At 40.5% G+C, this 12,277-nt stretch overlaps 1 protein-coding gene across 2 annotated transcripts in view; it reads left to right on the forward strand.

Annotated features, from left to right (window-relative positions):
- Window positions 1-12,277, forward strand: part of ANKMY2 (ankyrin repeat and MYND domain containing 2) — an 821,123-nt gene that overhangs the window by 587,617 nt on the left and 221,229 nt on the right. For both annotated transcript variants that reach the window (XM_044064747.1, XM_044064750.1), the window contains one exon: window positions 2,815-3,029. In XM_044064747.1, coding sequence (XP_043920682.1) covers window positions 2,815-3,029 — 215 coding nt within the window. The remainder of the gene's footprint in view (window positions 1-2,814; window positions 3,030-12,277) is intronic.

Genomic DNA, 12,277 nt, shown 5'->3' on the forward strand with positions numbered 1-12,277 from the left:
AAGCTTGGATAGAGCACTCACAAACAGAAAACACAACTCTCAGTATGAAAAAGCGGTTTACAGTCAAGTAATGTTAAAACAGTATAAAACAGTACATAAATGCAGTGAAACAATAAAAAAAGCTTTATAACAGTGCAAAATGTAGATCAACTGTATAGCACAATTATAATCGTTTCAGAAGTGCAGTTCAGTGAAATAAGTGTAAGAAATAACTTATCCTGCTCTTGGAATCTTAAGGAATTTCCACTTATGCAATGCAATCCAGAGTCTGACAATAGTTCTTTAACTGTATCTGATTAAGGTGCAATTAGAATAGGAAGCCTTTCTACTGTATGTATAGTTGCTGTCTTATCTATTTTGACATGTAAAATTAATTTTAATTGTATTCTGCCTGACATTGTTGATTATTATATAATATTAAAGATTTTGATTGTGTTTCATGTACTGAAGCTTTTCTTCCCGGGCCTCCACTGAAAAGGGGGCTTTGTGCCCAGCCGGACTTTCCCTGTCAAAAAATGTAAAATAAATAAATAAAGCAGTGCTGAGGGAGTACAAGCAAAGGTACTTCAAAGACGTTTAGAAACCCTTGTTGCTGATGTTAACACATTCTGGAACAGTGTTCAATTTATAGAGTAGAGCCACCTCTGTAGGCACCTGACAGGCTTCATAACTAGGTAGTCTGCACGTAGGATCCTGAATTCTGCTAATCACTTTCTAATAGAAAATCTCATCATGTCACAGAACATAAGCAGGACCTTCAAAAACTCTGCCCCTTCAAAACTGAACTATGTAAACATTACCAGCAGATGCTGTCCTTCCTTTGCATAATTTCAATGATGTCTTCAAAATAGGTTTATTTATCAAGGTAAATGTGTCTTTCAGCGACAGAGCATTCTTACAGCTGTACAAAAATAACTTGTCCCTGAGATTAATTAGTAAGTATCCTCTCTTTCTCTCTCTAGCTTTGGATGTGTAGAGTTGAGTTGATATTGTTTATTTTTGAGCATTATGGATCTAAACCTCCTTTTATATAAAAACAGTTTAAAAATATTGTGTAACAGTAGTCTAACCTGTATAAATTACAAACTCCTGTTGGATTCCTGGTTTTATCATCTAGGTTGACAGTTGTAGCTGGAGCATTTCTTCCATGTCTCCAAAGAAAAAAGAATTATCCAGTTAACCAAATACAGGTAATGTTTGAAGTGTCCTGATTATTCTGTCAAAAATAGGCAAAGGGAACTAGCCAAGTTGATATGTAAGCACTTGACTGTAAGAAGCTTATTCTAGCTAGGTCAGCATTCTTACATGGTAAAGCTGGCCTCCCTTAGGAAGTATAGGCCTGTTTCAGGGCAGGACTAAGTCTGAAAATGCTAACTACTTAAAAAGTTGCAATTCAGTATTAATTTTTGTGGAATCAGGCTTAGTGTAGTAGGATAATAATCAGTGGGGATGTGTATGTGATTGCAAAATGCATAGTAAGAGTAATATGCTAAGCCAAATCCTGGTTATTTCATATATTTGTTTGTTGGGGGCCAGTGATATTTTACAGTATGTGGCTTATTTTATGTATGAAGAAGGCCAAGTACTTGTTATCTTTATGGAGGCCCAGGGGACTTTTTCTGAGGTTTGAGGGAGGCTCACAGTGAACATGTCATCAGGTCAGGGGAAGGCACCCCTTGGTGCTAGTGTCGGAGTAGCACTCAAGCACATTTTACCTGCCACTTCACTAGGAACTCAGTGATGCTATAGAGTCATTTTCTTTTTCTTTTACTTTTTTGACAGGACATCTGACAAATCTGAATACATTTCTTTGGAGGCAAGCAACACTGGTTATCGTAAATGTAATTAAAAATATTTGCAGAAATGGAAGCGTCTTGCACACGGTTCGCCTGCATTGCACTTGAAGATTTTGCAAGAGTGGATGTTATGATTTCTGTCACGCTGCTTAAAAAGATTGCATTTTGTTGAACTAGGTTTTATGTATGAACTTCAGTGTTATAAAATTTAAATGAACCTTGTATTGATGTGCAGACGGCAGGAACAGTATCAGTACTACTTATGCTACTGGACAAACAGCAGTCAGAAGTGAAGTGTTGTTTGAAAGCTGCCACATACCTTGTATTGCCAAACTTGCACACTTTTTTTAAGGAGTATTATCAGGTATGGCAGCTGTAACTGCTCATGTATTACAGAGCAGTTTGATCTTGTCTTTAGTCATAACCAGTTGTAGTAAATGCTATTGAAAAAGATGGGCAGATTTTATCTTTCAAATATCATTACTGAGGTAATTTTCTTTACATCTGTTTCTCAAACACACAGTATCTTGGTTATGATCGATGACTTGAAGATCATGCTGTATATAATGCATAGGATCCTTTATCCATGTGTAGGATCTTATGCACTTTTCCCTGTGCTAGCTGTGAACCATAACAAATGCTCAGGCATGCAGGGATAGCACGAGAAATTGTCATCATTCTTCTTCATTCTCACTTTTAGAGGTTCTGTTAGCATTAACTCTGCACATAGTCTGTGCACTGTTGCATACTGCCAGCCAGCACTAATTGTACATCCTCCATGGCAGTTTGATGTAGGGAGGTATGCAGGAATCATAGTCTGTGATCAGTCGATGTTTACTCCCCCCTCCCCAGTGATTTTCATCTAGAGCACTAGTTTTATCTTCAGACCTAGGTCAACTGCGGAAATGTTGCGGGTGATGAAGTTTTTACTCATGTGAATGGCAGAAACAAAATGTCACTATTCAAGCATAAAATTACTTACTGGTCTTTTCTGATTTTCTGTTTTTGATCCTTTCAGATTATAATGATGGTGAAAGAAAATCCCTGTATGACTGTGCCTGAAGCCCTGAAGAAATGTAGCAGAGTGCTTGACATTATTTGTGAGAAGTACATGAAACAGAGAGACATGAATGAGGTACTGGCCATGAAAATGCATTACCTCAGTTGTATCCTACTGAAGTGTGCTACTTTCGTAACAGACGACGAAGACAACCTTGATATCCTGATTAAGTGGTATGTTTACAGTTATTCTAATGGTATACTCTGGGGATCAGAAAAGGAAACAGTGCTTTCTTTCAAATTCTTTTAGTTATGTACATGTTTGGTGTATGTTTTGAGCAGTGCAGAAGTGCTCCTGAGTTATTATCATGCCCACTGCTGGATATCACTGTTGTACTATAAAGTTGTGCAAGGTGTATTGTGAAGTGCTGAAGTACTGTTGAATGCTTCCATTTAAGTAATTAGCTGATTTGAGCTTTGTGGTCCATGAATTTCACATGTTAAGTTAAAAAGGAATTAGAGTAAGGACTCTGACTGCAGTAATCTAAAGTGCTGTATGCTTGTTTGGTTACTGTGATCACTTTCATGATGTATTTATCTTGGGTAGAAAAACAGGAGTTGGTAGTGTTTCTGTTACTTTTTTCTGATCTGTAGCTAACAGTGTTGTTCTTGGCAGAAAAAAAGGAAAAAATGCAATTGATCCATTCAAAGAAAATACAAAGAAACTGGACAAAAGTGATGTAACACTTTTTTTTGACCAATGTAGTTTATCAATTTCAGAGTAAGGAGTCCTTCATCTGGAGTGAAGTTATTGAAGTTAGATACAGTGCTTTAATATTCATTTGTGCCTACATTATCAAATGACTTTTGGTAACTGAGAACCACCCGTCTGTATTTAGTCTGTCCAGACAAAACCAGTCTCTGTTCAGATTGGCAGTGATATGATTATAGTTCTCCTGATAAATCCTTACATCATTGTTATTTCCCACATTGGATAGAATTTACTTGCAAAACTGACTTTTTAGTATTACCAGTATTGTGTTTTATTGACCAAGAGAACACAGTTGTTCCTTTTTTCCTGTTGGTTGTAAAACTTAATGTATAGTATAAATTTTTAAAGCCTTACAAACCGGACAGCTGTGGAGATTTATACTTTTAAACAAGAGTTCACATTTAAATTATATTTTTCTGTATTTTTTATTCATAAATCATCAAAACATTGTTTATGTTAGTGCACAAACAATGGTTGTTGCATTTTTAACGTCCAGTTTGACTTTTTTTTCCAGAGAAGTTGTCTAGTTTTTTGACATATTGCTGTCTTAAATATGTCCTGTAGCATGCTAGCTTTTGTGTTGCAATCCAATATTAATAATATACTAAAGGAATTATAATATCTGTGGAGTGCAAGTGACTTTTAATTCTTGAATGAAGATTGGTATTGGATGGTCAGCTGTTGCTGCAGTACATTTTGTTTCATTCTGCAAAAGTGGTCTCGGTATGTTAGTGGGTATGCTAATGTATCCTGTAATAAACTGGCATCATATCCAGGATTAGATTCTGTGTCTTGTATCCATTCACTGGCTGGATAGACTGCAGATCGCCTGCAACCCTGAATTGGATAAAGCTGTTAGTTGTAGAATGAATTAATGAATGTTTCCCTCTTTCTTTGTCTGTCCGGCATCACCCCCTTAACCAGATCTATTTTTATAGAGGGAACATTTGATAGTATTGTAAGAGTTTCATATTTAGAAGCAAAAGTGCATTTGCAGAGACAGCTAAGAAAAAATATCAGTCACTCTTTGATGTCTGGCTATAAGACTTTATGCAGGTAAAAAGCAAACTTCAGAGAGTAATACAGACGTTTGGACAAAAGCATGAAGAGAAATAATTGAATACTCGGGATGTTGGTAAGGTGGGAATAATGTAGGCACACTGTTCAGGTCATTTGAAAGACAGTATAGTAAAAAGTAACCCAAACTTTGGACTGAAGCAGTGAGGTGATTGTGATGTAGCAGCCATCTTCAATGCATTTTGGAGTATGCAGTATTCCATATGCAGAACCTTATACCTGATAAAAGAGGCAACATATCTTCAGGTCAGACTTATGAAGATTTGGTTGACTGCTTCTTCCTTCTAGAGAATAGAAGGATTAGAAATGAGGAGCAGTTCCCAACAGTGGGCTCATTATAGTGGGTGGACCCAGAGACTCACCTCCAGTTTGTCTTCCTTTTGTTTTTCTGTAGGATATCCACTGGAAGGTAGCAGCTGTCCACAGATGAAAAGGAAAGCACATTTTTTTAATGGAATAGAATTAAGCAGGAAAGGGATAGAGAGATTAGATGCTTGCCTCATTCTGTTAGTGGAAAAGATGAGAAGTTAGTTCTTAGGATCACTGAAACATTGTATGCAAAACAGAACTAGATCTTAATTGTCAATGACTTAGCTGGAAAATGATAAGAGCAGTGAAGCATGAGTTTATAAATTTGAGCAGGGGTCTCAGACAAGTGGCATGTGTCATGATATTCTCCAGGTTGCTCCCAATCCGTGATATGGGTACAGCATGGTTGATCCTTAGTGGTGGAACACAGGTATAGGTGAGTAGTTAACAGTATCCAACAGTTTTATTTCATTAAGGCTATGGGTGTACCTGGATGAAGACGGGCCTATTCTAACATGATCATTTAAAACATCACATTTGAGAAGTCTGCATTACCTTACCCATTTGGTCATGGAGAGTAATCCAAATGTATTTCATTAAGTAAATATTTTTTTATTTATTTAACCTGGGCAGGACATTGATCTACGTGGTTCTTTTTCAGACTCTGAAATCAGTGTCTGGTTTAGTGACTTGCCCAGAGTCACACAGTACTGCAAATGGAAGCTGATGGAATTAAAACCTGGACCACATAGTGTCTCAACAGCTGATAACCTTAATCCTTTGCGCCAACTGCCAGACAAGCATATGTTTTAGCATGAGATGTTCTTCATCTAGCTAAAGCTGGGAAGAGGATGTAAGTGAAAAATTATGTGGTGCTGTTTACTGTGATGGATTTGAAGTCTTCTTAAGACACTCAGTCTTGCTGGCTGGATTCTGCTGAAATCAAAGTTTGGTTATAGTTGCATTTACAGTCTTGTTGCACACAGAAGCTTGCAGAATGTACACTGATAAAAGAATATACTTTGCAGCACCCAATTCGGAGCAGTAACAAATAGCTTTTTATAACAAACCACATGTTACTAATGTTACAGTTTTTAGTTATTGTTCTACTTTACTTCTCAGTCAGCATGGATGTTATAACATTTACCTCTGGACAAATGTGTCCCTACCAATACCTGTAACATAATTGGATTTATACAGATCTTTATATACAATTTTAGTCATGCACACACACATACATTTCCTCTTGGTATTCTATTTTAGAGAATTGCTCATCCTGTAGAAACAATACTAATTGTTGCAGATGCTGACGCAAATGCTGACTTAATGATATTATTTTTAAGCTTCCTTGTTTAACAATGTCCTGTCACATTTTTGCTGAATTTATAAGAGGCCAGCTTTTCTGACAGTGTGAACATCCTGTTTTTGTCTTTAGTATTCTATTTGGATCTTTGTATAAGAACATATGATGTTCATCGTGTTATACTGCTGCAGTCATCACACTCGGGTTATCCTGCCGTCAGGCGGTCCCGCAGTCGGCCGAATCCCAAAGTCTTGGTCCGGCGTCGGTTGTTGTCGCTTCTTCCCTGACGTCAGTGCGACAGGGGGATAAAAGAGGCAGCCGACGCCATTTTCTCCAGTCTTTCTTGCCGCGCGGTGCCCGAAGCAGAAGCAGTTCGCAAGTGCCGGTCGGCTAGCTCCTGAGATTTTCGAATTGAATTTCAGCCTGAAGTCTTCTCTAAAGCTAAGTACCCCTTTGGGGAAACTTTTCTTGCCTCAGACCGATGTCAGACAAAGTTAATAATTGCATTTCTTGTGGGAAGCAAATACCTCATAAGGATTTTCATTCTTATTGTATTCCTTGCCTAGGCCCAGACCTCGACGTCTCTGGTTGTCGGTTTTGTGCTAGGTTCAACAAACGTACAATCAAGCGTCGGGCAGATTTCGCCCGACATTATTTTGGCAGAAAATTTAACTATAGCATGTTGTCAGAGCAACCGACATCAGCAATGATTAAAAAACGCAAGGATAAGGACAGGCAACCAAGGCCAAGACCAGATACCGAGGCCTCAGCAAGGCCGGACGCCGGTTCTCCTGTTTTCAGCGAGGTGCCTACGCAGCCCCTGACTACCACTGATTTAGAAATTCTGACGGCCTCCCAGACCGAATCAGCTGGGCCTCAGGAGCCGGTTCCATCTCACCCCTCGGACGCCAACCCGGACGGTGATCCGGAGATTTTGGACAGGCCTTCGGTTTCTGAAGGTGTCTTCAAACCGACAACTATCTCTATTAAGTCTTATGCTAAACTTAAAGCCCCCTTAAAAGTTTGGAAATCGGGTCCACAGACCCCCACAGGCCCCTATGCCTAAAAAACAGATGCTTAAGATGGCTGAGGATTTAATTACCCTTATCAGGGGTTCACAACCCCCTCCTGACAAAAGGCCTAGACTGGAGGAAGATTATCTTTCCTTTGACCAAGCATCCATTTTCTCAGCTAACTCTGAGGACAAGGATTATTCCTTCCCTCCTTATGAAGACTCAGATGCTGAAGAGTCCATTCCCTCTGTCTCCCCCCCTGAAGACTACTCTTTTGGGGAAACTTTACACACCATGAGGGAACACTTCCACTGGGAAGGCCAAGATTACTCTGACTCAAAGAAAAGACTCCGTGAGTTTCTTCTTCTTCCACAGCATAGACCCCTTGCAATTCCTCCAGTTTTAGACATTTTGGATGATGTTTACACTGAAGCTAGTCTAAACCCAGATTCCGTACCTCCTGCACCAGCTAAACTAGACAGATACTACAGAGGTCCTGATTCTCATAAGTTTCTATATAAAAGCCCTGTTGCAGACCCCAAAACCATTTCCCAGGGTCCCAAAGGGGTTAAGGCCTCTACTGCTAAGAATCCACTACCTTTTGAAAGAGATTCCAGAGCATTAGAAAGATGGGGGAAGAAATTGTATACGTCTGCCACTTTGGCCATGAGGGCCTTAAACTGCCAATTCCACATGCTAAAATACCAGCAGTACTTGATTACACAGTTAAAGCAGAAAATGATCCCTCAGACAGATCAACCTGATTTCAAAGAGATGCAGGATTTGCTGCATGCAGCAGAACAGTGGGAAAGCATACCTTACAGTGTGGTTTTGATTCATTGGAAGCCTCATGTAGAGCAGCTGTCACAGGATCTGTAATACGTAGACATGCTTGGCTAAAAGAGTAAGCGTTACCAGAACATGTCAAAGCAAAGTTATTGGATGCTCCATTGCAGAAAGATGTGTTATTTGGTGTCAAAGCAGAGGAAGTTTTAAAGAAAATGGAAGAAAAGGCAAAATCTATGCAGACAGTTAAAGATTTTTTACAGGTACAACCTCCTTGTTTCAGCAGAAACTGGCCATCAAAAAAACTGGTCCTTTCCTGCATCAGACAGACCCCAAAGGGGTAGGTACAGATACCCAAGGGGCAGAGGCCAGCCACAAAGTTCTTTCGGGCCTAGACAATGGCATACAACAACTCAAAGAGGTGGAGACGAAAGATCTCAACCCTTCAGGAAACAAACACAATGACTTCCCTCTTCGCCTGCCAAGCAAAATTGCCCTGGCAGCACCTTTGGGAGGAAAACTGGCTCTATTTCCACAAAATTGGTGCATCATAACAAAGGACAAATGGGTTCTGGATATTATTACCCGAGGCTACAGATTTCATTTTCACACTTTACCACGGATGAGAAGCATGCCAAATCTGCCTCCAAACCAATGGGCAGAGGCACAAACGCAAATTTCAGCTCTCATGGATATGAAAGCAATTCAAAAGGTACCTACAAAGGAGCAAGGTCAAGGTTTTTACTCAAGACTATTTCTAGTACCAAGAAAGGACAAAGCCTGGAGACCCATTTTAGACCTCTCAATTCTAAACACATACCTGGAGGTACCCAAATTCAAAATGCTCATACTACAGCAGCTTCTTCCCATGCTGGGCAAGGAGTCTTGGCTGGTAACGTTGGACCTCAGAGGCATACCTGCATGTTCCTGTCAGACAAGATTGCTGAAGATACCTCAGATTTCTGGCAGTTACAACGCATTATCAATTCTCTGCATTGCCCTTTGGCTTATCTACTGCATCCAGAGTATTTACAAAATGCCTGGCATCAGTAATTGCATACTGCAGACAACAAGGAATACAAATTTATCCATATCTGGACGACTGCCTGATCCAAGCGGACAGCAAGGCCATTCTATTACAGCATCTGGCATTTGTAACAAAGCTGCTAAGTTGCCTAGGGTACACAGTAAACAAAAAGAAGTCAAAGCTAATACCCTCACAAGACATAATATTCCTGGGTGCCAGCTTAAATACAACGGCCCAGATGGCTTATCTCACGCCAGACAAACAAAACAACTGACTCAATACTTCAAAAAGATGGCAACTTTTACCCAGCTCACTGCAAGGAAAATCCTGCAGGCATTGGGGTTCATGGCATCCTGCATTCAACTAATTCCACATGCAAAGCTGCATATGAGGAAATTACAATGGTACCTGAAAAGTGTATGGACTCAACACAGGCACAGCCTCGAAACAAGTATACCTCTCATTCCCTGCCTTCAAAAAGAGTTCCTATGGTGGGCTCAATCATGTCAAATAAACAAAGGTCTTCCTTTTGTCTTACCTCCAGCAAACCAAACTATGACAACAGATTCTTCAGACTACGCCTGGGGAGCACACATGGCAGGACAGTGCATACAGGGCAAATGGTCTGCAAAACAAATGCATCTACACATCAACCAAAAGGAGATGCTAGCTATGCAAAATGCACTGACAGCCTTCAAGGACCTCTTGCATCCAGGACAACTACTAATAAGGACAGACAACACCACAGTTATGTGGTACATAAACAGGGAGGAACACACTCCTACCCTTTATGCAGACAGGCGATGACCTTGTGGAACACAGCATTGACTTACCAAGTACAACTGCAAGCACAAGTCCTGCCAGGAAAGGAAAACATATTGGCAGACGAATTAAGCAGAAATTTGGCAGATCCTCACGAGTGGAGACTACACCCACAAGTATTTTCAATGATAACTCAAAGGTGGGGACGCCCAGACATAGATCTATTTGCCTCCCCCAACAATTGCCAACTACAGAAATTTTGCACAAGGACTTATCATTCCCTAGCCTGGAAAGTGGACGCCCTATCATTCAGTTGGACAGCATTGACAGTCTATGCCTTCCCACCACTACCTCTCTTGACCAAGGTATTACTGAAAGTCAGATCAGAGAGACCTCAAATGATCCTCATTGCTCTGGACTGGCCACGCCAGCACTGGTACCCATTACTAAGGACCTTGACTCACAGCCCTCCATGGATCTTACCTCAATTCCCACTTCTGTTGACTCAGCAAAACTGTCAGATCCTTCACAGTCAGCTCAGGACTTTAAATTTAGCTGCATGGAGAATACCTTGAATTATCAATCAGCACTTCTCTCAAAGGACGTCCTGAATGTCATTTTGGAGGCCAGGAGGCCCAGCACCAGAAAAACTTACTCAGACAAATGGAAAAGATTTTGTGCATGGAACCAGGCTAAAGGCCAAAATTCTTGGATACCAAACATTCCTCAAATACTGCAATACTTAACTGAGATGCTACACAAAGGCCTTTCTTTCTCATCCATTAAGATCCATGCTTCAGCCATTTCAGCTCAATATAATACGGATCCTCCCATATTCTCACACCCTTTACTAAGGCAGTTTCTCAGAGGGGCTAAGAATATAAAACCCCCCAGAAAACCCCCAACGCCAGCTTGGGACCTCAACTTCGTTTTAGAAAAATTAACACTGCCTCCTTTTGAACCAGCTTTCTCTGCAGAACTACAATACTTGTCATGGAAAACAGCTCTGTTGCTGGCTATCACCTCAGCACGCATGGTCTCAGAACTACAGGCACTTATGGCAGTGGAACCTTTCATCATTTTCCATCAGGACACAGTCTCTTTACGAACTAACCCTACCTTTATGCCAAAGGTAGTATCCAGTGTGGCTTTGAATCAGACCATTCATTTACTCACCTTTTATCCAAACCCCCAGAATAAAGGAGAAAGACTCCTTCACTCTTTGGACATCCACAGACAGCTAGGTTACTATTTGGATAAGACAAAGACCTTCAGAAAAACTGACCAACACTTTGTATCCTATGCTGCAGTTTCACAAGGAAAGGCTATTTCAAAACAGACCATCTCCAAATCGATAGCACATTGTATCCGCTTTTGCTACTCGCACCATGGGAAAGCAGTGCCTGTTAATATTAGGTCCCATTCTACCAGGGCTACAGCAACCTCAGCAGCCTTTCTCAGGGGGGTTCCAACCAAGGACATTCTGGAGGCAGCTACTTGGAGTTCAGTGCACACCTTTACCAAGCACTACCACCTTCCATTATACTCAAAAACCAGAGCTGGTTTTGCCACTGCAGTTCTGCAGGACATCCTAGCTTCACCTAACCCAGTTTAGTACCAGCCACCCATCCATAGCTTTGGGATTGAACCAGAGTGTGATGACTGCAGCAGTATAACACTATGAACATAGTACAGCTTTGTACCTACCATAAATGTAGATGTTCGAGTGTATAATACTGCTGCAGTCCAGGTTACCCTCCCACCATCCCCTCTACATACCAGGGTGTTAGTTATAACTCCATGTACATCAATCTGTTGGATGCATGTCTATATGGTGTATTTGCTAACAGCTAGTACTATTGTTTATCTACTAAGGTATTTTTGCAAAGTTATTTGTATTGCCTTCCTAGTTGGGGGCACCTGACATCTGGGGCAAGAAAAACTGAAGAAAATGGCGTCGGCTGCCTCTTTTATCCCCCCTGTCGCACTGACGTCAGGGAAGAAGCGACGACAACTGACGCCGGACCAAGACTTTGGGATTCGGCCGACTGCGGGACCGCCTGATGGCAGGATAAGCCAAGTGTGATGACTGCAGCAGTATATACACTCGAACATCTACATTTATGGTAGGTACAAAACTGTACTTTCTTGTGCAAATTCTGATAAGTGCAGAAAAGCATGTTTTTTAAGAAAACACATTGTAACAGTGTCATATGATAGAAACATGTCCTGTTGTCCATTCTTTAAAAAAGCAGATTTTACATTTTGCTCTGACAATGAAAGGCATACATCCTGTTTTTAAGTCTGTAAGGAAATATATCTATTCAGCAGATTTCTTATTTTCCAAGTCACAGTCATTTAGGATGGATGCTAATCACATACTGCTAAACTCTATTTCTACATTTAAGCAAGCTTTATCTTATACCTTATTTA

This window comes from Protopterus annectens, chromosome 3.part0 (genome assembly GCF_019279795.1).
Source record: "Protopterus annectens isolate FY-2018-M chromosome 3.part0, PAN1.0, whole genome shotgun sequence".
Classification (NCBI taxonomy): Eukaryota; Metazoa; Chordata; order Ceratodontiformes; family Protopteridae; genus Protopterus; species Protopterus annectens.